This window comes from Carassius gibelio, chromosome B5, assembly GCF_023724105.1.
Source record: "Carassius gibelio isolate Cgi1373 ecotype wild population from Czech Republic chromosome B5, carGib1.2-hapl.c, whole genome shotgun sequence".
In the NCBI taxonomy this organism is placed as follows: Eukaryota; Metazoa; Chordata; class Actinopteri; order Cypriniformes; family Cyprinidae; genus Carassius; species Carassius gibelio.
Window position 1 is genome coordinate 3,746,596 of NC_068400.1, and position 26,671 is coordinate 3,773,266.

General features: G+C 39.0%; 1 protein-coding gene and 1 long non-coding RNA gene across 2 annotated transcripts in view; one reads left to right on the forward strand and one right to left on the reverse strand.

Annotated features, from left to right (window-relative positions):
• The first annotated feature begins 197 nt into the window (after positions 1-197).
• Positions 198-1,058, forward strand: LOC127957607 (gamma-secretase-activating protein-like). Its single transcript, XM_052556226.1, has 4 exons — positions 198-338; positions 581-637; positions 815-884; positions 1,018-1,058. Exons 1-4 carry the CDS (start codon positions 267-269, stop codon positions 1,056-1,058), a joined length of 240 nt encoding a protein of 79 aa, XP_052412186.1. The 5' UTR covers positions 198-266.
• A 15,896-nt stretch (positions 1,059-16,954) lies between these two features.
• The window catches only part of LOC127957076 (uncharacterized), a 17,599-nt gene continuing 7,882 nt past the window's right edge, over positions 16,955-26,671 (reverse strand). Inside the window, exon 2 of the long non-coding RNA XR_008153693.1 lies at positions 16,955-17,246. This is a non-coding gene — a long non-coding RNA (uncharacterized LOC127957076). The remainder of the gene's footprint in view (positions 17,247-26,671) is intronic.

Below are 26,671 nucleotides of genomic sequence, written 5' to 3' on the forward strand. Positions count from 1 at the left end.
GATAGAATAAAAAATAAAATAATAGAGAAAGCTAGTTAGAGGTCTTTCTTTACACATACACACACACATACATATACTTTATCATTGCATAATAAATGAAAAGAAAACAGAATACAAAAAGATTGCAAAGGTAGTTAGATTTTTTAAAGAATAGAATTAGAATAGTGAGTGTTAAAGTCAGAGGGTCAAATAAAGATGGAAGATATAAATATATTTAAAAATGTATAATTTATATAAATTCACACAAGCTAACGTACTCGTTTAAAATGTGTGCAGGTGTTCTTGAGCCTCGCATTCTGAGTGTGGAGAGAGATGGAGGAATCGTATACTCTTGGAGAGTAAGTTTGGCTTTAGTTTGATGTGTCACTTTAATTTGACAGGTCATGCGCGCAACGTTCCATTCATAGCAGCGCGAATGACGCGCGCGGGAAAATCTGTCGCCAGTCTAAAGCAAACGAGCTCTACGTGCCATACATACAGAAGACACTGTAGTGCATGCAAACTGAATGGATGTCACTATGTTCACTTCCTGTTATACTTTTGTTATTTTACTTACTGATTTCCTGATCCTTATGTTTAGGGAGCAACAGGAACTACAAGAATTGGAAAGTACGATCGTCACAGTGCAGAGAATAAGGTACAGAATAGGTAACGCAATGGGATGAACATTAATTGTGCCTGTGGATATGTAATTAAAGTCATATACGCATGATTAGAAACTGAATATAAATAAACTGGAAGTGATGGATAATTCTCGTTTATTTTAATACACCAATCCAAGTTCTCATTTTTACTGTCACGTGCCTCTTTACAGCTCCTCTACACTTTTGAAAAGCAAGAGTGTGTCACCAGCTGCTCTTTAAATAAAGAAGAAACACTCCTAGGTGAGTCTGCAGGCCATTATAGTTTGTTTTTAGCATGAAGGCATCATTTTATTGCTAGTGTTTATTTCAGCTCATTATTATCACCTTTTGGGTTTAAGAAGGTGATCACTAATGTGAGCTTTTTCTGTTCTAGCGGTCAGTCTATCTCAGTCCACACGGAGAAGGCAGCTTTAAACCAGGTACAGGACTTAATTCATAACAATATATTATTAACTTTAATTGTTATTCACTGCAAAGCTCAACAATGCAAGCGTTTCACTAGCATTGACTAAAAATTGATGTTTTGGAATTCAAATGTATTTAGAAATTGAATAAATTTGACTGAACTCCATTGCATCAGATGTTGTCATTTTCAGTTTTAAGTTACTGTTTAACATAGTTTTATTATTAGGATTATTACAAGTAATGGCAAAATTTGTGTGTGGCACACAAATGTAATGTAAATATATCCTACTGACACACTACAACACAATATAAAAATAATTATTACTCCGAGAGACTCTCTCTGCACTGCTCTCCAACTAAAAAATCATGGATTTGATAATTGGTCCCTCAAAGCAATTGACACCATCTTCTTGATGAGAAGCTTGGGTTCAGGGGAACCTGACTGCCCTGCCGGAACATTTTCCAGCAGTATTTGGCACATGCCCACACTGCCAAAAGCACCAAATGTTGATTAAATGACCATGGTGTTGGTGTGCTTGACTAGCCAGCAAACTCACCACACCTGATTCTCTATGGGGTATTGTCAAGAGGAAAATGAGAAACAATAGACCGTAAAATACAGATGAGCTGAAGGCCACTGTCAAAGAAACCTGGGCTTCCATACCACCTCAGCAGTGCCACTAACTGATTACCTCCATGCCACACTGAACCGAGGCAGTAATTAAAGCAAAAGGAACCCTTACCAAGTATTGAGTACATGTACAGTACATTTACATACTTTCGAGAAAGCCAACAATTCACTAAAAATATTTTATTATTATTATTATTCTAATTTGTTGAGATTTGTTGTTGTTTTTTTGTGAGCCCAAATCATCCTAATTAAAAGAACCAAAGACTTCAACTACTTCAGTCTGTGTGCATATATATTAACTATTCCATGACATTTTAATTTATTGAGATGCACCTGTATATACAGTACAGTCCAAAAGTTTGGACACACCTTCTCATTCAAGGAGTTTTCTTTATTTTCATGACTATGAAAATTGTAGAGTCACACTGAAGGCATCAAAACTATGAACTAACACATGTGGAATTATATACATAACAAAAAAGTGTGAAACAACTGAAAATATGTCATATTGTAGGTTCTTCAAAGTAGCCACATTTTGCTTTGATTACTGCTTTGCAGACTCTTGGCATTCTCTTGATGAGCTTCAAGAGGTAGTCACCTTAAAATGTTTTCACTTCACAGGTGTGCCCTGTTAGGTTTAATAAGTGTGATTTCTTGCCTTATAAATGGGGTTGGGACCATCAGTTGTGTTGTGCAAAAGTCAGGTGGATACACAGTTGATAATCCTACTGAATAGACTGTTAGATTTTGTATTATGGCAAGAAAAAAATCAGCTAAGTACAGAAAAACGAGTGGCCATTACTTTTAGAAATCATGGTCAGTCAGTCCAAAAAATTGGGAAAACTTTGAAAGTGTCCCCAAGTGCAGTCACAAAAACCATCAAGCGATACAAAGACACTGACTCACATGCGCATCGCCCCAGGAAAGGAAGACCAAGAGTCACCTCTGCTGCAGAGGATAAGTTCATCTGAGTCACCAGCCTCAGAAATCGCAGGTTAACAGCAGCTTAGATTGGAGACCAGGTCAATGGCACATGGGGTTCTAGCAGCAGACACCTCTCTAGAACAACTGTTAAGAGGAGACCGTGTGACTCAGGCTTTCATGGTAGAATATCTGCTAGGAAACCACTGCTAAAGAAAGGTGACCTGGCCTCCACAGTCACCAGTCCTGAACCCAATCGAGATGGTTTGGGGTGAGCTGGACCGCAGAGTGAAGGCAAAAGGGCCAACAAGTGCTAAGCATCTCTGGAAACTCCTTCAAGACTCTTGGAAGACCATTTCAGGTGACTATCTTTTGAAGCGCATAAAGAGAATGCCAAGAGCGTGCAAAGCAGTAATCAAAGCAAAAGGTGGCTACTTTGAAGCACATAGAATATGACATATTTTCAGTTGTTTCTCACTTTTTTTTTTTTCATTTTTTTTTTTCATGTATATATTTCCACATGTGTTAATTCATAGTTTTGATGCCTTCAGTGTGAATCTACAATTTTCATAGTCATGAAAATAAAGAAAACTGTTTTAATTAGGTGTGTCCAAACTTTTGGTCTGTACTGTATTTATATTCTACTACTGTTTATATACATAAAATGTACATAATATACATTTATAATAATAATTACAATATATATTTTAATGTACATAAAATCTTTCTAATCGTGTTTTATGCAATTTAATCTTCAACAGATCGTCTTCTATATCCTCTGAATCATTATTCTTTTTCATTGACTTTTCAATTGTTTTGCAGTTCGGTTGTAAATTTAAGGCACAATCTAAGTATGGGTAGTGCTGTTATTACACAAAATGTTATATTTAGTATTTTTTGCCTGAGTAGGAGAAACATTTACTTTAAATTGTTGAGTTTCTTATTTATTTATTTTTTTTCTCTGTAGATTATATTGTTACACAGTGCGAGGACTGACCAAGTGAGTCATTGAATAATTTATTCAACTGCTTATTTCACAATACTGTTCTGAAGCAAAAAGGTAACAGACAAAGTTGTGTGTAAATGTAAGTTACTTAAATTATTTTGTTTATTGAGCTGTTGTATAAAAAGCACACTCACAGTCCAACTGTTGGCCTGAATACCAGCACTGCTGTGATGACCTTAAAATGTAGTATGACATGGCTATTAATATTTTAGTATGAATTATATTTTTTTTAATTTTTTTTTTATAATTATCTTTAGGCTAATTTATACATTTTTGTCAATCAGGTTTCAAATCACGTTTGATTGAAAAGCAAGGTTATCATAGGGATATTAGTCTAATAAATTTAAAAGGTAGGCCTAAACAAACCCTCTGTCCAATATCTCACTGCCAAATCATCTAGTGCATAAAACAAAGTTTATTTGTATTCCTACAAGGTAAATCATGTGGTGAATGTGTTATTAGTTTAGTACAGGCTCCAGATGGAAGTCAGAGTACGTAAGAGAGTATGTAAATTGCCCTGACCTTCGCTTTGCTGTTGTCCTGCTCACATATATTTATAATGATCTCCACAGAAAAGGTCAAGTGAACAGTACGGCAATTGTCAACTGATTTTGCCATGAGCAGTGGCCTTTTAGATATGGCTTGAGGAAGGAAGGATTATGCAATTTTCTTATCTTAAATTATTTGAAAAGGTTTAATGCATGTAAAAGCAGTGAAATACATGAAAATTAAATATACTACAGAAGAGTTAGGGGGATCCATGGAATCCCTCAGTGTCGTCTTATTTGAGATACAGTGGGTAACATGATTCATTCTTCAACAGGGGAGTAACAAGGGTGATTATAATAGTCTGATTTCTATCAATATCAATGCAACCTGAGCTCTCATTACACCTGAGCAGTGCCACAGACTGATCGACTCCATCCTTAGTTGTCAGTTATAATCATCAAAAAAAAAAATAATAATAATAAAAATAAACATTTGAAATATATCAGTCTGTGTGTAATGAATGAATATAATTTACAAGTTTCACTTTTTGAATGGAATTAGTTAAATCAAATTTTTTTTATGATATTCTAATTATATGACAAGCACCTGTATATATAGTTATCATGCCTTCATTAAATTGGCTTGTGTAATCATTTTCAAAATACAACCTCTAGGTGGCAATATGGTGCTTTTTATTTTTCAGATACAAAACTGGGTTTCAAAGCCCTCTCTTGATAGCCACGTGTCAATCTATGCAGTACACGAGGCAAACGAGAGGCACAATATATGATAAAATTTGTTCTATAGATTGTAATACAACAAAATGCTTTGATACATTCTTACTTCACATGTTAATTTTTGTGTAAGCAACTGCAATATTTGCTTAGAATGAAGGATATTATTTTATTTTGTTAAATGAACATGCTGCTGCTTTAATTTATTCAGGGTGTATTTAGAGGCTGTTGAATGCTATAAGATCGTTAGTTCATGTCCCCAGCCAGACTTTTTGTGCATTCTTGAATAATGTGACCACGGAATTATATAAGATTGCAGAAAAACTGGTTTCTCCTGTCAGAACTGCAAGCAAAGAGATGCTGGGTGGAGAAGCAATGACATCACATAATTACTCAGCATTTAGCATGCATTTAGAGAGAACAGAAAGGCAAAGCATACTAGAGTTTGTCAGAGGAAATTAGTCATTTATGGGGAGAACAGCTATATTAAGTGCACGGCAAGACTGCACTGATTATGACCATTCATGCTTCACACACATTAGCTGTATTTGGCAAGAACCAAAGATTTTCGTGCCAAGATGGTAATGGAAAGGAAGAAAATAGGGAAAGCAGGAGTTAAATGTGTAGTAATTAAGTTTTTCTTCCTCCCTTACCCATTTTTTTTCCCAGTGCTCTGATTCTTGATTGACTTTTGGCCACTTGGAACAGACTGTTCAAGGAACAGGCAAGGCCTTTGAAGGCTGGGGGCCCCTAAGACAGAGCAACTGTATCAACACATTTCTCCTTCTTAGAACAACACAGAACACATGACAGTCAACTATGTTTGCTTTCTCTGGCTAGGTAAACATTTTCCAGTGCACCAGTCTTGCAGAGATCAAACCAGATAATTTTTTTTTATTTTTTATTTTTTTATTATATATAAACATGCTGGTTTCAGGCATGCATCGCTATTACTATTTTTACAAAATACTCATAACTAAACTTTTTCAATTAACTTATGTGCCACATCATTCATCCTGAAGACTTGAATATTACCTTATATTGTCTTATGTAGAGTTGTTCTATTACTTTTCAAAATTATTGGATATATGATTGCAACAAAACCACTCAGAACACTTAATAATGTACATGCAACTATCAACCATATGGTGGACAATGAAACAAGACCTAATTATCTGAGTTTAAAGGGGGCTCTTTTGATTGACCAATAAGCAACCTTCTAAGAGATCATAGCAAATACCCAAAATGCTAAGTAACTGCAAAGCAACATACTACAAAGCCACTCAGAACATCGTAGTAACTGCATAACAATGCCCAGCAACCACACACAACACATAGCATAGTGGTGGTGGCTTCTGCATGGGTAAGCAAACAATCTAGATAAATCTGATATTATGTTCATTGTGTAGCTATGTTTTGACTGCATGGACACTGACTGTCACATGACTTTTACTCTCCTTGATTTATGTTATTTTGTCTGTTTACACAGATGTGTGCAATGCTGTATAATGCTGGATAACTGTCAGGACCGTGAAGAAGGAGATCTCAAATGCAGAGGATACGTGCAACAGTTTATTGGGTACAATAATAAAAATCCAAAGTGAAAAACAACTCCAGAGCTATCCGTACAGACACCTGCGGACACGGCTGTGGAGACCACCTCTGGTGCAATGCCCAACAGGACGTGGAAACGAGACTGAGGATCTCGGGCAAATGGCCAACCGCAAGAACTTCTTGTCTATGCGTCCTAAGCACAACAGCCAAAAGGTAAGGAAACGGGCACACATCACAATCACAATGACAACACAAAATCTACTGACAACAAGGGACAAACACATCAGGGAATATATGGGAGAATGGGAACAAGTGACAGGTGAGGGCAATCAGTCCGTGATCTGCAGACACCAGCGCTGATACATCGCCTGATTGCCCAGGTCACAAGCTGCAGAAAATGACAGGACACAGACAACAGGGAAGTCGATGAAGCACCCTGAACCGTGACAATAACGAGCTGATGCTTTCTGTGGAAAGAGATGTGAGGCAGATGTGTGGGAGATTTCAGTTCTGTGACACTTTAAGTAAGTGACTATATAAAGATATAAACTGGATCCTCCTTTTACTGGTCTTCAGTGTACTTCACTGCAGAGAAAGACTAGAAACAGTTGTGACTTAACAGACTACGAGCTGACTTTTCATGAAAGCTTTAAAATTGAAGTATCAGAGAAAGAATAATGAATAATAAAAGATAAATAAAAAAAGACAAAACGTTCATAAACCTTGATCAAATAAAATAATTTTCTTTGCTTAAAATTTTGGTCCTTTGTACGGAACCCCACACATGGCATGCAGGAAAAAAAAAAGTAGGCTAAATCTTGTGCAGAATTTTGTTCCCTCGATTTATAAATTGTGCGGACAATTCACTATTTAGTTTCTTTGTGTAATGGGGCTGACAAGTCATGAGACGAGCGGATCCATGTGCTACCTTTTATTAGACAGAGACCTGGTCATAACAGGCATGGGTCAAATACTGGCAAACAGGTATATAACAAGGCAAGACACAAGAATAATCCTAGAGCAAGCGTGGGTCTTCGATGAGCTTACAATATCCAGAGGGGTAGACAAGGGGTAATCCAGTAACCAAAGCAAATGGGTCAAAACTGAGCGGCAACCTCCCGCTCTCTCTCGTGAGGCCAATAAGGAAGTGACTAAAACTGCAATTCTTCGACTGGCCGCTTGAGGCTGGCTGCAGAAGAGGGTCAGTCCCATAGACTCCCCATGTTAAAATGCCTAACTTTACAGCAGGAAAAAACATGTTGCCTGGTTCAAAAAATTATTTTGGTCTATATTGCTAATTTTGCCCTTCATGACAACTGTGAGGGGGGTGAATCTTTTTATAACTCATCCGTTTAAATTATATTAAGCTTTAAAGTTCTGCATAATTAAGGGCGTGGCCACTTGAGTGACAGGTGGATTGCCGCTGCTGACAATGCCGTCGCGCAAGGTGGGCGTGGCTTCAGCAATCAGCTCCCGCCTTTTTGCCCATTTTCGATTATCCGGGAGAGTCGCGCGGTGACGCGCTGCCAAGATGGCGACGGCTCGCTTTGCACACTTTAGGCTTCAAAACCGCTATTGAGGAGTCTATGGGTGTCATGGGTGTTACAGTCTATGGTCAAAACACGAGGAAGAGGGCAGACAAAGGAATAGACTAGTCTATGAAAACAATAAACTGAAACAAGACTATGAAAACTATAAACTGAAACAAGGCTATGAAAACTAGAAACTAAGACAAGACTATAAAACAAACACGGAATGGCTTGGTATCGAATCTATCGCTAGGGGAGGGATATGTGCAGAACAATACTCCCCAGTGTGTGAGAGGAAGTCCAATGCTTATAAAGCATGTCTTATGATTGTGCAGTGTGTAGGATTAGTATCCGGTGCATGTTGTGATTGTTATCAGGGGAATGTGATAGGTGCAATAGAGCATGGGAAATGTAGTCCAAGGTGTACTGTGTAGTGTGAGAGTCTGTGTTGTGGTTGATGACCTCTGGTGGTGAATAAATGGAAGTTCAATTACCTGATCTTAACATAGCCCCCCCCCCCACCCCAAGGAGTGGCTTCCAGACACTGTATACAATCTAGGAGGGTGGTGGGGGAGAGGTGGAACAGGGGGAGGGATGGAGGGCCAAGTCCACGTGGTAGTGGAGTGGCCGGGGACCAAGGCGGAGCCAGCAGAGCAGGAAGCCCGGGTGCAGCAGATGGAACAGGAGTCCACCAGGCCAGAACCAACGGAACAGGAGTCCACCAGGCCAGAGCTGGCGGAACTGGAGCCCACCAGGGTGGAGCAGATGGGGCCGGGACCCATGGCAGAGACTGGGGCCTAGAGAAAGCAGAGACAGAAAACACAGGCAATGCATTCCTGGTCTCAGGGAGTGAGGCAGGGAACACAAAGAGTTCATAAATGGCCTTCATAGCCTAGACAGGACAGAATGAGAGTTCATAAACTGCCTCCATAGCCATGACAGGACAGAACAGAAGTTCATAGACGGACTCCATAGCCGTAACAGGACAGAAGGGGAGTTCATAGATGGCCTCCATAGCTTGACAGGACAGGACAGAAGTTCACAGGTTGATACCACTGACACCTCTGGAGGTTCTGCAGCGGAAGCTGCCACCTCTGGAAGTTCTACAGCGGTACCCACAGAAAACTGGGGGAGTTCATTAATGGTCTTTTTAGCAGGTCAGAAACAATGTTCATCAATGGTTCCTTTGACAGTGACATAACGGGATGAAAGTGAGTTGCTGGGCACCACCACCATGCAACGTTCTGTAGCATGTGCCGCCATCTCTGGATAAACTGCACCAGACGCCATTGACTCTGGGGACACAGCAGCAAGCGCCACTACCTCAGAAGGTTCTGCAGCATTAGCTGCAACATCTGGAGAAATCATAGTGGACGCCACCACCTCTAGTTTCAGTGGTGGTGTACACAGCCCAAATGCAACATAAAACAATCCCCATCGTGGGAAGCACTTCAGACTGGGGAATCAGTTCCTGCACAGGATGGGTTGAGCGTGCTGGTTTAGGGATACAAGCTGCTCTTACTGACCGCAGCGGTGGATCCTCCATGCTGGATGCCAGTCTGGGATACTGAAGAGCTGACCTCCAGGCTCAGGGTGCAACAGACAAGACGTGATGAGCCTCTGAAAGTTCAGCTGAGACGTGACAAGCCTCTGGAAGTTCAGCTGAGACGTGACGAGACTGGAAGTTCAGCTGAGACGTGACGAGACTGGAAGTTCAGCTGAGACATGACAAGGCTCTGGAAGTTCAGCTGAGACATGACTTTATGGGTTCCCTCAGTCCAAAACTAAAAATGTCCTTTAATATGACCTCATCAAAAGATACTCTGAAAGATTGCAAAACTGAGTGACATAATCCTCAATGGACAAACTCCCTTGTCGTAGGTCAAGCAGCTGCTCCAATGGGTCAATACCCGGCCCGGGTCACTTAGAAAAGCCACTGGATCCTTGTGTGGCTGAGTATTCTGTAACGGGGTTGACGAGTCGTGAGACATGCTGATCCATGTGCAAGCTTTTATTAGACAGAGACATGGTCAACACAGGCATGGGTAAAATACTGGCAAACAGGTATATAGAGGGTAAGACACATATTTCATAATTTTTTTTTTTTTTGCAAGTTGTGTGGGGCTCCATACCTTTGTAATAGAAGAGACTAAGAAATATGATTGTTCATTAAAAATGTGAATGGTTTCTTTACTGAGCTGTAAAATTGAAAGATTTGATGTGAAACGTTGAACCCAATCTCACAATTAAAACAAACATGGAGGTCCACCCTTAAACCTAAACCTTTGAATGACGTTGTGTGAATTCATATGATTTTTCCACCAATTCATTGAACATAAAAGTTATGAATTGCCATGAGAGTATGCCTTTTGTAGACTTTTGTATCTTGCATGTATCTAAACATTGTGAGACGTTGTTTAATACCTCTTCGAATAAGCTCTAAAGTAGACAAATGCGAGATTACAAATAATATATATCTTTTTTTTTTCAGGAGAAAAACCTGAGTAGCAGGAGACTTCAGTAAAGTATCCATTTGTTTTTACCTAACTAAGAATTACCTGAAGACATTGTTAGAAGCTAAAAAATCATGTCACTAGAAGAGTCAAAGTTCACATTTTTAGAACCAGAAGTTGAGGGCAAAGTCAAATCAAGTCAAGCTAAAAAAAATCTATGTGCCAAGTGTCATGCTGTTAATCATTAAATAAAGTAATGAGTGTTTACTCACCATGAGCTTTTTGTTATGTGCCACAAAGTGTAAATTACAAGTTATGCACTTGTTAGTCCCTTAATGCAAAGAGTGATGTCACAATATTTTTTTGAAAAATAAATAATAGAAAAAATAAGTGACTCTCATATGTGCAAACCTTACTTTAGTGTATTGGTAAGGTGTTCAGTGAGGTTGCTTCCATACGTGACTCGGTGAGTCAAATGTGCCCACCATACTGGCCTTCAGATATGGCTTGGACAGTTTATCCTTTACAAGGTGAAAATTGTGAGTAAGTCACAATAGCACACTAATTTGTGTCATAGCATCATTCATGTCTGTATCATGAATGATGTAGGATAAGGCTTGTACAAATGTCTAGCCCTAAGTATGAGTAACAGCCATTGCGATGCTTGCCCTTGCAAGCACCACTAATTAAATGTTATTCTGGAATGGTGGTAAGGTTGGTTTGTTCAATTTCATTTTGTAAACAATTTTCATTTAAAATAGTCATGTTTTTTATAATATTTGGATTATCACTGGAAATGAAGTGTCCCCAACTGAGCAAGGAACCAAAACTCCATCGATGACAGAATGGAAAAAAAAAAAACCCTTGGAAAAAACCAGGCTCAGTCAGGGGGCAAGTTCTCCTTTGGCCATATGAAACCAGCTGTTTAGTCCCAGACTGCAGCAAAGTCAGATTGTGCAGAAGAATCATCTGGTTCCTGTGGTCTTGTCGTGGTGGCCGTCTAGGAGACAAGGTCCTTATTGGGGATCTGTCTCTTGGGCTCACTTAGTTGTCCTGGTCTCAGCTGACCTTCAAGGCTGTAGAGGTCCTTTCTAGGTGCTGATCCACCGTCTGGGTTGGATACATACTGGATCTGGGTGACTGCAGTGACCATCTGACCTGGATACAGACTGGATCTGGTGGCTACGGTGACCTTGGAATAAGAGAAAAACAGACTATTATTAACGTAGATGCCATTCTTCTAATGATGTAGCAAGTACATCATGTGTTATGGAACAGATTTGAATATTAGAAATGTGTTAGTGTGTTATGTGTAAACCAGGTTAAAGAAGAGTCTTTAGTCTTGATTTAAACTGAAAGGGTGTGTTAATACAGATAAATGGATAAGTCTTAATACAGATATTCTATCTGTAAAACTACACACACAAACACACACACACACACACACACACACACACACACACACACACACACACACACACTGTATTAACAAAACCAGTTGAATATAGCCAATATTTATTTTAAGATTTATTTTAAAAATATGAAATTTGATTACATCTGTGTGTGTTGTGAACAAGAGGTCTTATCACTGTATAGCTTTGGTTACAACAACACAAAATAGGTCCTGGGAAATAAGGTGATTTCCAACTCGATGCTATAAAAAGTAAGGAAGCCACAAAAACAGCTGTTATTTGTTGTTTTGATTGCTTTGCATGAAAAAGTACATGGTACTTGCATGTTTTCACTTGTTTTAACAATCTGGATGCCCCCTTAAGAAATTATGTACACGTTTAAAGCAAATTCACAAAATACCATTTAGGTCTTTCACATGAAGGTTGGTAGATGGGTCAATAAAAATAGAATACAAGATAAGATAAAAGAAAAATATTTTTAACAATGGTTTAAATGTATGTGTTTTTTATGCTGGTTTCATGTGATTAAGAAAAAATGCCTAAAAACATCCCGATTGTTAAAAATAAAATTTCAAGAAAGGTTTAAATTCTGTGACATTAAGGTGTACATCATGATGTCTGTATTTTCTTTTTTTTCTTTCTTTCTTTAATTTTTTTACAGATATGAATTGAATTAAATTTAATGTTTGAAAAACATAATTGATCCAGCATCATGTCATGTCAAATGTCTTATTCTGTCTGCTGATTAAGAGAATACATTTCTTCCCAGAAGTAACAGAGTTTAAAAGAAACCCCTAACTTTACAAATGATCAGTGATAACAGATATGCTTGCTTAGCATGCACCACTAAATAAATTGATAAGCTCCATCTTTCCACCATTTCTCCAGATTAGCAGATTATACATGCAATCATCAGCACACCACATTACAGCTGCCAGTGTTTGCTGTCAAATGTTATGTAATTATTTGCTTATTGAGTTTCATCCACTTTAGACAACCTGTCCTCCCGTAATGTTAACACACATCATGGTGACCAGATCTACCCTCCTAGGTCTTGCCTGTGGGACTGAACACTGAGAATTGTTTGCTCACCAATTAAATGTCACTTGCATTGAGAAATTAGAAATAAAAAGTAACAGCAAATCAATTAGGAAAGATTTTAATACTCAGAGTTTATATGACTTATATTTGTACATTTCCAAGTGGGATATAATAAGGACTGGATCAAACTATTTCACCACACAAATGTACTAATGTACAAACGTTCAGTTACTTTTCAATGATAACTAATTCCATTCTGCCAGTGATTTGACATAAATTCTGAAATAAACTCCATCTAAAGGCCCATTCACATTTGATAACTATACTGATAACTATATTAGTGTGCATAGCAATGCACAGTAACATTCAGTTTATTATTAGTGATAATGAAAGTGATATCACTGAAAGTGCTTCCAACGATATCTTTCCTCTGTATTTTATCACTGTGGACTTCCCTATTCTCAAAAAAAACTGAACAGATATTAAACTTTATAGTTCCCTTCCAAGGGAATTTCGAACTACGTCCTCTAGAGGTCGCTATGAGGAACACCTTCAGCATGACAGGTGTCCGAAGCATACATCTAAATACAATGATGACACACAATCTTTAAATCTTTTGTTTTGGTGAAGAGCATATGCCGTGGCATCCTCGAGGGGGCAGCTTGCTTGCACAGTGAGCTTTTTCCTATGAAAAAGCTCCACTCTCATTATCTCTCTTTTCAGGGAAAGAGGGACAGCCATCAGCTCCCCATGGTTCAAGACCCTCCGCTGCTGAGGCATGGAGGAAAATTAGCTTGTGCTTTCGCACTCATCAGTCATGGAAGAACTGCTGGATGACGATGCTATCTGTCTTACATTGTCTGGTCCAGTGGCTACTGCTCTGCTGGCTAGAAGCAGAGCAGGAAATGTCAGATGAGGATGAAGAAGTTGAGACTGAATCCTCCCAGTCCTTCTGCCCTGTGTATGATGAGCTGCTTGAGGTTAAGGATCACGGCACTGTGGGGCTTGATTTGCTGTGGAAGCAGGCCAAGAAAGTGACCCCCTTTTGAGGCTGCCTCGAAAAGTGTTTTCTTTATAGCCATAGCCCTCCAGCTCAGGTGAACCTTCCATTTCTTCCCGATCTCCATGTGGAGAAGGCTCTGAAAAATCCATTCTCCATTCCCATTGGCGAATCCATGGCGGCCATGGTGGTTACGGAGAGGCATCTGTGGGTGAATCTGGCAGATATGAGCTTTCTTCTTGATGTGAGCAGATGTAATACTCAGAAGCAACCTAGCATCAGGTCCCCAGTATAATGCAACCTCAGGACCTGCGTGTCCTTCTCATTGTCTAGTACTCTTCTGAATACATGCTTTGCGACATGCTCCCTATCCTCTGGCCAGAGTACGCTATGCAGCTCTCACCCTGATGGACCTCATGAGAATTTATTCTTTCCTTAATAATCATGCACATTCTCTTAGCTAGAGCTCCTCTCGCTGAGGCGTTGAGGCGCCCAACACTCCACAGACAGTCAGGCCTGTGGGTCCTCCCTGTCACACTGCCCTTATTGTCGAACCAGTAATCACCCCTCTGCTGAGTGGCCTTAAATACAGCCCCGAAAAACCCGCATTTGCAACGAACTGAGTGTTAGGCCCGTCTCTGTCACCGCCCAACACAGACCAACAAGGACTTTACAAATATCAAACCAGATTTTCTAATCATCCAGAGGTCTACACTAAAGTATTTTGGTGTTCATGCTTTGGAATGATCTGTCTAAGTCTGACATTAGTACTTTTGAAGATTTTTAGAAGTGTTATCAGTCATCTTTTACCTAGCCTATTGTAACGATGAGACAGAGACATTCGGATCCATGTGCAGTACTTTATTAACAGAATGGTCAAACAGGCAATGATCAGAGAACAGCATCAGGTATGCAGGGGATATCCAAAATCAGAAACAGTACCAGTCAAAGGTCGGGGCAGATGGCAGAGAATCAAAGTCAGTATACACAATCCAAAGTCAAACGCGGAAGGAACAAACACTAGGAAACTGCTCAGAAATGCCAGACAGAACTAAACAAGATTTTGCAATGTGAGTATGGATGAGTGCAACCTTTATAGTGTCACTGATAGGAAACAGGTGTGGCTCAATAATGAGTTCATAGGCAGGGGTTTGTGGGAAATGTAGTCCAGGGTGTACTGTGTGGTGAATAAACGGATGTGCAGTGACCGGATCATGACACCTATGATGATTTGCTGGTTGTGGTTGATGTTAGATGGGTCATGCCATATTTTATGGTTGTGATTAGTGTATGTTGTTGTCATTGTTTTGTTTTTGGTGGTTAAGTTAACATTATATGAAAATCAAGTATTTTGACAAAACTTTTATTTTTTTTATTTTTATTCTGTCAAACTGGTATATAACAAGTAAGCTTGCTAATAGGGTTGATATGCTACTGCTTTTGAGGGACAATATATAAGAGATGAAACTTTCTTTACAACAAAAGATCCAGATCATGACTTGTTGACTTATGTTAACTAACTTTTATTTGAGAAATTCTGTTTATAATATGCTGTTGAGTTTGAACTTGGTCACTTTGAATTTACAAAAGGTAGACTTGATCAAAACATGACAAACCTGCGACTTGACTTATGCAGTCCAACTTCTCATGAATTGCATGCACTGTAGAATTCAGATCTGGGGAAGAATACGATAGATGACACATTACAGCATAAAGGAATGCCAACCTTGAAGAATGTAACAAAGCTGACAAAGGTGATAAGGCAAAAAGTTGATAAGGAAAATTCTTTTCCAGTGTCTGTGGGTCTATACCAGACATTACTGCCTTAATCAAAGGTAGCCAAGCTGATTTTTGGAATGAGGTTTCTGGTTGATTCTTATCTAGTTTTGGCACAAACTCTAATCCAGCTTGACAAAGGACTACCAGACTCACAGTCCATTAGATCAATCATCACAATATCTAGATTGGTCCAGGAGATAAGAAAGTATGTAGCCAGTGAATATAGGACAAGCACCAAAGTCATTCTAACCCATAACAGCTTAATACTAACATACATTACACATTATACATACACATAACATTAAAGGGGTCTGTGAACTTGCAAGCACAATGTCAGACACTGTAATATGCTCTGGTCCCCTCCCTGCTTACTGTGGTGACGAGATGCATTGCAGATTGTCATCACTCAATGGCTGGATGTCTAAGTGGACACAGAATAACATAGGTTTCATAGACAATTGGACGAGCTTTAGGGGCAGACCTGACCTGTTGAAAAGAGATGGTCTTCATCCCTCCTGGGGTGGCGCCACTCTTCTCTCTAGAAATATGGCAAATAGTCTTAGTGTTTATACTTGACTAACTGGGGCCCAGGTCAGGAAGCAGACAGACTGGCTAAACCGACCGTCTGCTAGCTGCCTCACGTCACAGAGGTCAGCTAATTCTCAGCACATAGAGACTCTTTCACCTAGATATCACACTATAGAGATATGTTCCCCGAACTAGAAAATACAAAAAAACGTCCAAACCAAGTTAAGATTAACAATTTAATTGAGGTACAACAAATAAAAAACAGTTGCAATATGGATAAACAATTGATAAACCTTGGCTTATTGAATAGCAGATCCCTTTCTACGAAAACACTTTTTGTAAATAATATGATCACTGATCATAATATGGATATGCTCTGTTTGACAGAAACCTGGCTAAAACCTAATGATTACATTATTTTAAATGAGTCCACCCCCCAAGATTACTGTTATAAACATGAACCGCATCTAAAAGGCAAAGGGGGAGGTGTTGCTTCAATTTATAACAACGTCTTCAGGATTTCTCAGAGGGCAGGCTTCAAGTATAACTCGTTTGAAGTAATGGTGCTTCATATAACATTATCCAGAGAAAAAAATGTTAATGATAAATTTCCTGTTAAGTTTGTACTGGCTACTGTATACAGGCCACCAGGGCACCATGCAGACTTTATTAAAGAGTTTGGTGATTTTACATCCAAGTTAGTTCTGGCTGCAGATAAAGTTATAATAGTTGGTGATTTTAATATCCATGTTGATAATGAAAAAGATGCATTGTGATCAGCATTTATAGATATTCTGAACTCTATTGGGGTTAGACAACACGTTTCAATCAATCAATCAATCACCTTTATTTATATAGTGCTTTAAACAAAATACATTGCGTCAAAGCACTGAACAACATTCATTTGGAAAACAGTGTCTCAATAATGCAAAATGATAGTTAAAGGCAGTTCATCATTGAATTCAGTTATGTCATCTCTGTTCAGTTGAAATAGTGTCTGTTTTTATTTGCAATCAAGTCAATGATATCGCTGTAGATGAAGTGACCCCAACTAAGCAAGCCAGAGGCGACAGCGGCAAGGAACCGAAACTCCATCGGTGACAGAATGGAGAAAAAAAACCTTGGGAGAAACCAGGCTCAGTTGGGGGGTCAGTTCTCCTCTGACCAGACGAAAACCAGTAGTTCAATTCCAGGCTGCAGCAAAGTCAGATTGTGCAGAAGAATCATCTGTTTCCTGTGGTCTTGTCCTGGTGCTCCTCTGAGACAAGGTCTTTACAGGGGATCTGTATCTGGGGCTCTAGTTGTCCTGGTCTCCGCTGTCTTTCAGGGCAGTAGAGGTCCTTTCTAGGTGCTGATCCACCATCTGGTCTGGATACGTACTGGATCCGGGTGACTGCAGTGACCCTCTGATCTGGACACAGACTGGATCTCGTGGCCACGGTGACCTCGGAACAAGAGAGAAACAGACAAATATTAGCGTAGATGCCATTCTTCTAATGATGTAGAAGGTACGGTGTTATGTGAAGTGTTTCCGGTTCCGGTTTACCTAATTAATGCAGCCTAAAAATCCTTTAACGGATTTGGATATTAAAAGCATATTAGTATGTTATGTGTATGCCAGGTTAAAGAGATGGGTCTTTAATCTAGATTTAAACTGCAAGAGTGTGTCTGCCTCCCGAACAATGTTAGGTAGGTTATTCCAGAGTTTAGGCGCCAAATAGGAAAAGGATCTGCCGCCCACAGTTGATTTTGATATTCTAGGTATTATCAAATTGCCTGAGTTTTGAGAACGTAGCGGACGTAGAGGAGTATAATGTAAAAGGAGCTCATTCAAATACTGAGGTGCTAAACCATTCAGGGCTTTATAAGTAATAAGCAATATTTTAAAATCTATACGATGTTTGATAGGGAGCCAGTGCAGTGTGGACAGGACCGGGCTAATATGGTCATACTTCCTGGTTCTAGTAAGAACTCTTGCTGCTGCATTTTGGACTAGCTGTAGTTTGTTTACCAAGCGTGCAGAACAACCACCCAATAAAGCATTACAATAGTCTAACCTTGAAGTCATAAATGCATGGATTAACATTTCTGCATTTGACATTGAGAGCATAGGCCGTAATTTAGATATATTTTTGAGATGGAAAAATGCAGTTTTACAAATGCTAGAAACGTGGCTTTCTAAGGAAAGATTGCGATCAAGTAGCACACCTAGGTTCCTAACTGATGACGAAGAATTGACAGAGCAACCATCAAGTCTTAGACAGTGTTCTAGTTTATTATAAGCAGAGTTTTTAGTCCCTATGATTAACACCTCTGTTTTTTCTGAATTTAGCAGTAAGAAATTACTCGTCATCCAATTTTTTATATCGACTATGCATTCCATTAGTTTTTCAAATTGGTGTGTTTCACCAGGCTGCGAGGAAATATAGAGCTGCGTATCATCAGCATAACAGTGAAAACTAACACCATGTTTCCTGATGATATCTCCCAAGGGTAACATATAAAGCGTGAAGAGTAGCGGCCCTAGTACTGAGCCTTGAGGTACTCCATACTGCACTTGTGATCGATATGATACATCTTCATTCACTGCTACGAACTGATGGCGGTCATATAAGTACGATTTAAACCATGCTAATGCACTTCCACTGATGCCAACAAAGTGTTCAAGTCTATGCAAAAGAATGTTGTGGTCAATTGTGTCAAACGCAGCACTAAGATCCAATAAAACTAATAGAGAGATACACCCACGATCAGATGATAAGAGCAGATCATTTGTAACTCTAAGGAGAGCAGTCTCAGTACTATGATACGGTCTAAATCCTGACTGGAAATCCTCACATATACCATTATTCTCTAAGAAGGAATATAATTGAGAGGATACCACCTTTTCTAGTATCTTGGACAGAAAAGGGAGATTCGAGATTGGTCTATAATTAACAAGTTCTCTGGGGTCAAGTTGTGGCTTTTTTATGAGAGGCTTAATAACAGCCAGTTTGAAGGTTTTGGGGACATATCCTAATGACAATGAGGAATTAATAATAGTCAGAAGAGGATCTATGACTTCTGGAAGCACCTCTTTTAGGAGCTTAGATGGTATAGGGTCTAACATACATGTTGTTGGTTTAGATGATTTAACAAGTTTATACAATTCTTCCTCTCCTATAGTAGAGAATGAGTGGAACTGTTCCTCAGGGGGTCTATAGTGCACTGTCTGATATGATATGGTAGCTGACGGCTGAATGGTTGCAATTTTATCTCTAATAGTATCGATTTTAGAAGTAAAGTAGTTCATAAAGTCATTACTCTTGTGGTGTTGGGAAATGTCAACACTTGTTGAGGCTTTATTTTTCGTTAATTTAGCCACTGTATTGAATAAATACCTGGGGTTATGTTTGTTTTCTTCTAAAAGAGAAGAAAAGTAATCAGATCTAGCAGTTTTTAATGCTTTTCTATAGGATATGCTACTTTCCCGCCAAGCAATACGAAATACCTCTAGTTTTGTTTTCCTTCAGCTGCGCTCCATTTTTCGGGCTGCTCTCTTTAGGGTGTGAGTATGCTCATTATACCATGGTGTCAAACTGTTTTCCTTAACCTTCCTTAAGCGTAAAGGAGCAACTGTATTTAAAGTGCTAGAAAAGAGAGAGTCCATAGTTTCTGTTACATCATCAAGTTGTTCTGAGGTTTTGGATATGCTAAGGAATTCGGATACATCAGGAAGATAACTTAAAAAGCAGTCTTTTGTGGTAGAAGTGATGGTTCTTCGATACTTGTAACAAGAAGTAGAATTTTCAATTTTGGCTATATGAAGTTTACACAGAACTAAATAATGATCTGAGATATCATCACTTGGCTGAATAGTTTCAAAACTATCAACATCAATTCCATGTGACAGTATTAAATCTAGAGTATGATTTCGACAATGAGTAGGTCCTGAAACATGTTGTCTAACACCAATAGAGTTAAGAATGTCTATAAATGCTGATCCCAATGCATCTTTTTCATTATCGACATGGATATTAAAATCACCAACTATTGAGACTTTATCTGCAGCCAGAACTAACTCGGATGTAAAATCACCAAACTCTTTAATAAAGTCTGTATGGTGCCCTGGTGGCCTGTATACAGTAGCCAGTACAAACATAACAGGGGATTTATCATTAACATTGGTTTCCCTGGATAATGTTATATGAAGCACCATTACTTCAAACGAGTTATACTTGAAGCCTGCCCTCTGAGAAATCCTGAAAACGTTGTTATAAATTGAAGCAACTCCTCCCCCTTTGCCTTTTAGACGCAGCTCGTGTTTATAACAATAATCTTGGGGGGGGTGGACTCATTTAAAATAATGTAATCATCAGGTTTTAGCCAAGTTTCTGTCAAACAGAGCACATCTATATTATGATCAGTTATCATATTATTTACAAAAAGTGTTTTCGTAGAAATGGATCTGATATTCAATAAGCCAATCTTTATCATTTGTTTATCCATATTGCATTTGTATTTTTTTTGTTGAACCTCAATTAAATTGTTAACCTTAACTTGGTTTGGACGTTTTTTGTATTTTCTAGTTCGGGGAACAGACACAGTCTCTATAGTGTGATATCTAGGTGAAAGAGTCTCTATGTGCTGAGAATTAACTGACCTCTGTGACGGGAGGCAGCTAGCAGACGGTCGGTTTAGCCAGTCTGTCTGCTTCCTGACCTGGGCCCCAGTTAGTCAAGTATAAACACTAAGACTATGTGCCATATTTCTAGACAGAAGAGCAGCATCACCCCAGGAGGGATGAAGACCATCTCTTTTAAACAGGTCAGGTCTGCCCCAAAAGCTCGTCCAATTGTCTATGAAACCTATGTTATTCTGTGGGCACCACTTAGACATCCAGCCATTGAGTGATGACAATCTGCTATGCATCTCGTCACCACGGTAAGCAGGCAGGGGACCAGAGCATATTACAGTGTCTGACATCGTGCTTGCAAGTTCACACACCTCTTTAAAGTTATTTTTAGTGATCTCCGACTGGCGAAGTCGAACATCATTAGCGCCGGCATGAATAACAATCTTACTGTATTTACGCTTAGCATTAGCCAGCACTTTTAAATTTGCCAAGATGTCAGGCGCTCTGGCTCCCGGTAAACATTTGACTATGGTGGCTGGTGTCTCTATATTCACGTTCCGTACAATAGAGTCGCCAATAACTAGAGCACTTTCATCAGGTTTCTCAGTGGGTGCATCACTGAGTGGGGAGAACCTGCTTAATGTTTTGATCGGAACAGAAGAGCGGTGTTTTGACCCACGACTACGCTGCCTCACCGTCACCCAGTTGCCCTGCTGCAGGGGCTCTGCTGGAACCAGACAATGTACAGGAGTCCCTGAGCTAGACGCATCCAAAGCCATATCTAGAGCCCTAACATTCTTACTGTCCTCAATTAAAGTTTGGATGCGTGTCTCTAATTCTGAAATCTTCTCTGTCAGCCTAACTATTTCCCTGCATTTATCACATGTGAATCCCTCATCAGCGACAGAGATAGATAAACTGTACATGTGGCAAGAGGTGCAAATAACAATTGTAGGAGAAGCCATTACTCACCGTGCTTGATGAAATATTCTTACTGCGGTTGTTTGATGAACTTGTGGAAAACTGGCTACTCATTTTTTTGGTTTCAGGCCTACTCATTGTCGAAATCATACTCTAGATTTAATACTGTCACATGGAATTGATGTTGATAGTGTTGAAATTATGCAGCCAAGTGATGATATCTCAGATCATTATTTAGTTTTGTGCAAACTTCATAGCCAAAATTGTAAATTCTACTTCTTGTTACAAGTATGGAAGAACCATCACTTCTACCACAAAAGACTGTTTTTTAAGTTATCTTCCTGATGTATCCAAATTCCTTAGCATATCCAAAACCTCAGAACAACTTGATGATGTAACAGAAACTATGGACTCTCTCTTTTCTAGCACTTTAACCCTTAGGGGACTAAGCCCTTTTTGGTCCGTTTTCTCTATTTTTACATTTCGGCTTATAAACCATATGTAATGAGGATGGACCACCATGTATTTGGTATCAATAGATTCAGAAGACCCTAAGCTACCATAAGCATGCATGCAATATTTCTATAAAGGAAGTATGAGTGAAAAATTGTACAATAAGCTAGAGAATTTCAAAGACGAAAATTAGATTTTTGTCATTTATTACTGAAAATCCTACCTCACACAACAATAGTTAAAAGTTTTTGACCCAAAAAAATATTTTTCAAACTCTTTGCTTGACAGCAATGGGTTAATGTTCAATCAAATGTGTAAAGAACAATTAAATAATTAACTTTATTTACAAACAGTCCTAGGCGTTTTTTTATTTTTATTTTTGGAACTAAGCCCTTTTTGGTCTGTTTTCTCTATTTTTATATTTGGGCTTATAAATCATATGTAAAGGAGATGGAACACCCTGTGTTTGGTATCTATGGATTCAGAAGACCCTAAGCTACCATAAGCATGCATGCAATATGTTTATATAAAGGAAGTATGAGTGAAAAATTTTACAATAAACTAGAGAATTTCAAAAACGAAAATTAGATTTTTGTCATTTATTACTGAAAAACACACAATATAGAACAGTTTTTGAACAAAGAAAATATATTTTTTCAAACTCTTTGCTTGACAGAAATGTGTTATTGTTTAATCAAACGTGTAAAGAACAATTAAATAATTAACTTTTTCTAAAAACAGTCCTAGGCATGCCAGTGAGCAAAGAAAGGCCTCTCCAGGCCTTTCCAGTAATTGTTCCAGAGCTTGTTCTGCCGTAAATCTTTTACTGCTTGCCATTTTGATAAAACAATTCTGTAATAATGCTGTATCTCTCTCGAATTTATCTCTTTGTGCTCGCTAACACTCCGATCACTTTCTGCTTTCTCCACGTGATGCGGATTCTCCGATCGCTCAAATTTAGCTCTTTGTGCTCGCTAATACTCCGATCGCTCTCTGTAACACTCTGATCGCTTTCTGCTTTCTCCACCCTGATGTTGATTCTCTGAACGCTTATTGATTACATGTCTTTTACTATAGTCCAGCCAGCTTTTACAAGGCTACAGCAGAGCTACACAGTCCTCTGAATGGCTAGAAGACATAACCTTCCTCTGATTGGGTTAGAAAAAGACTCCTCCCAGGGGCAATTTTTCCATTGGCTGTTGCGTGTTGAATCTGCCTAACACAATCGTTTTCATTGGCCTGTTTACGCAGTGGTATTGCGCAATAAGGGAAGTATTTAATATACAAACTGAACACCGCTGTTTTCAGCGGAATCTGAGGAAGACGGCAAAAAACCCCGCATCTCTCTAGCATTAATAGTTTTTGAGATAACTACACATTTGTAAAAGTATGCCATTTTGGGCGGTACCGCCCAATCCGTCCCCAGAGGGTTAAATACAGTTGCTCCTCTATACTTAAGGAAGGTTAATGAAAACAGTTTGACACCATGATATAATGAGCATACTCGCACCCTAAAGAGAGCAGCCTGAAAAATAGAGTGCAGCTGGAGGAAAACAAAACTAGAGGTATTTCGCATTGCTTGGCGGGAAAGTAACCTATCCTACAGAAAAACTATAAAAACTGCTAGATCCGATTACTTTTCTTCTCTTTTAGAAGAAAACAAACATAGTCCCAGGTATTTATTCAATACAGTGGCTAAATTAACGAAAAATAAAGCCTCGAAAAGTGTTGACATTTCCCAACACCACAGCAGTAATGACTTTATGAACTACTTTACTTCTAAAATCGATATACTCTTAGAGATAAAATTGCAACCATTCAGCCGTCAGCTACACTATTGCATCCGACAGTGCACTATAGACCCCCTGAGGAACAGTTCCACTCATTCTCTACTATAGGAGAGGAAGAAATGTTTAAACTTGTTTAATCATCTAAACCAACAACATGTATGTTAGACCCTATACCATCTAAGCTCCTAAAAGAGGTGCTTCCAGAAGTCATAGATCCTCTTCTGACTATTATTAATTCCTCATTGTCATTAGGATATGTCCCCAAAACCTTCAAACTGGCTGTTATTAAGCCTCTCACAAAAAAAAAAAAAAAAAAAAAAAAAAAAAAAAACACACAACTTGACCCCAAAGAACTAGTTAATTATAGACCAATCTCGAATCTCCCTTTTCTGTACAAGATACTAGAAAAGGTGGTATCCTCACAATTATATTCCTTCTTAGAGAATAATGGTATATATGAGGATTTCCAGTCAGGATTTAGACCGTATCATAGTACTGAGACTGCTCTCCTTAGAGTTAAAAAATGACCTGCTCTTATCATCTGATCGTGGTTGTATCTCTCTATTAGTTCTATTGGATCTTAGTGCTGCGTTTGACACAATTGACCACAGCATTCTTTTGCATAGACTTGAACACTTTGTTGGCATTAATGGAAGTGCACTAGCATGGTTTTCGTAGCAGTGAACGAAGAGGTATCATATCGATCACAAGTGCAGTATGGAGTACATCAAGGATCAGTACTAGGGCCACTACTCTTCACGCTTTATATGTTATACTTGGGAGATATCATCAGGAAACATGGTGTTAGCTTTCACTGTTATGCTGATGATATTCAGCTCCATGTTTCTTTGCGGCCCGGTGAAACACGCCAATTTGTAAAATTAATGGAATGCATAGTCGATATAAAAAACTGGATGACGAGTAATTTCTTACTGCTAAATTCAGAAAAAAAAAAACAGAGGTGTTAATTATAGGACCTAAAAACTCTGCATGTAATAACCTAGAACACCGTCTAAGACTTGATGGCTGCTCTGTCAATTCTTAGTCATTAGTTAGGAACCTAGGTGTGCTATTTGATAGAAATCTTTCCTTAGAAAGCCACGTTTCTAGCATTTGTAAAACTGCATTTTACCATTTCAAAAATAAACAAACTCCAGCTAGTCCAAAATGCAGCAGCAAGAGTTCTTACTAGAACCAGAAAGTATGACCATATTAGCCCGGCCCTGTCAACACTGCACTGGCCCCCTATGAAACATTTTATAGATTTAAAAATATTGCTTATTACTTATAAAGCCCTGAATGGTTTAGCACCTGAATAATTTCAACACTATCAACATCAATTCCATGTGACAGTATTAAATCTAGAGTATGATTTCGACAATGAGTAGGTCCTGAAACATGTTGTCTAACACCAATAGAGTTCAGAATGTCTATAAATGCTGATCCCAATGCATCTTTTTCATTATCGACATGGATATTAAAATCACCAACTATTAAGACTTTATCTGCAGCCAGAACTAACTCGGATGTAAAATCACCAAACTCTTTAATAAAGTCTGTATGGTGCCCTGGTGGCCTGTATACAGTAGCCAGTACAAACATAACAGGGGATTTATCATTAACATTTGTTTCTCTGGATAATGTTATATGAAGCACCATTACTTCAAACGAGTTATACTTGAAGCCTGCCCTCTGAGAAATCCTGAAAACGTTGTTATAAATTGAAGCAACTCCTCCCCCTTTGCCTTTTAGACGCGGCTCGTGTTTATAACAATAATCTTGGGGGGTGGACTCATTTAAAATAATGTAATCATCAGGTTTTAGCCAAGTTTCTGTCAAACAGAGCACATCTATATTATGATCAGTTATCATATTATTTACAAAAAGTGTTTTCGTAGAAATGGATCTGATATTCAATAAGCCAATCCTTATCATTTGTTTATCCATATTGCATTTGTTTTTTATTTGTTGAACCTCAATTAAATTGTTAACCTTAACTTGGTTTGGACGTTGTGGCGAGTGGGGCAGGGCCGAGAGGCGTGGGAACGAGGAGTGAGGCCAGGTGTAGTGATTGGAGATGAGCTACACCTGAGCCCCACCGCTAGTATCGAGTCCCACGTAGGAGATGGAAGGATATAAAACTGGAGTGACGACCGTGAAGGACGAGAGAGGACCAGGCCTGGGACGTTATTTTATGTTTTGGTTTTTATTTGCGCGCACCAGTCGTCCGCGAGGGGCTGGTGCGCCGTTTTGTATTTATTTTGTGATTATTAAAATGTATTTTGATTGTGCGCCGGTTCCCGCCTCCTTCTTCCCGATGAGTAAGAAGTTCATATTGTTACAGACGTTTTTTGTATTTTCTAGTTCGGGGAACAGACACAGTCTCTATAGTGTGATATCTAGGTGAAAGAGTCTCTATGTGCTGAGAATTAACTGACCTCTGTGACGGGAGGCAGCTAGCAGACGGTCGGTTTAGCCAGTCTGTCTGCTTCCTGACCTGGGCCCCAGTTAGTCAAGTATAAACACTAAGACTATGTGCCATATTTCTAGACAGAAGAGCAGCACCACCCCAGGAGGGATGAAGACCATCTCTTTTAAACAGGTCAGGTCTGCCCCAAAATCTAGTCCAATTGTCTATGAAACCTATGTTATTCTGTGGGCACCACTTAGACATCCAGCCATTGAGTGATGACAATCTGCTATGCATCTCGTCACCACGGTAAGCAGGCAGGGGACCAGAGCATATTACAGTGTCTGACATCGTGC

Coding starts and splice junctions, on each gene's coding strand:
- LOC127957607 (XM_052556226.1), top strand. CDS start 267: ATGTGTGCAGGTGTTCTTGAGCCTCGCATTCTGAGTGTGGAGAGAGAT. Junction 638..814: donor GTCACAGTGCAGAGAATAAG/GTACAGAATAGG, acceptor GCCTCTTTACAG/CTCCTCTACACTTTTGAAAA. Junction 885..1,017: donor TAAAGAAGAAACACTCCTAG/GTGAGTCTGCAG, acceptor TTTCTGTTCTAG/CGGTCAGTCTATCTCAGTCC.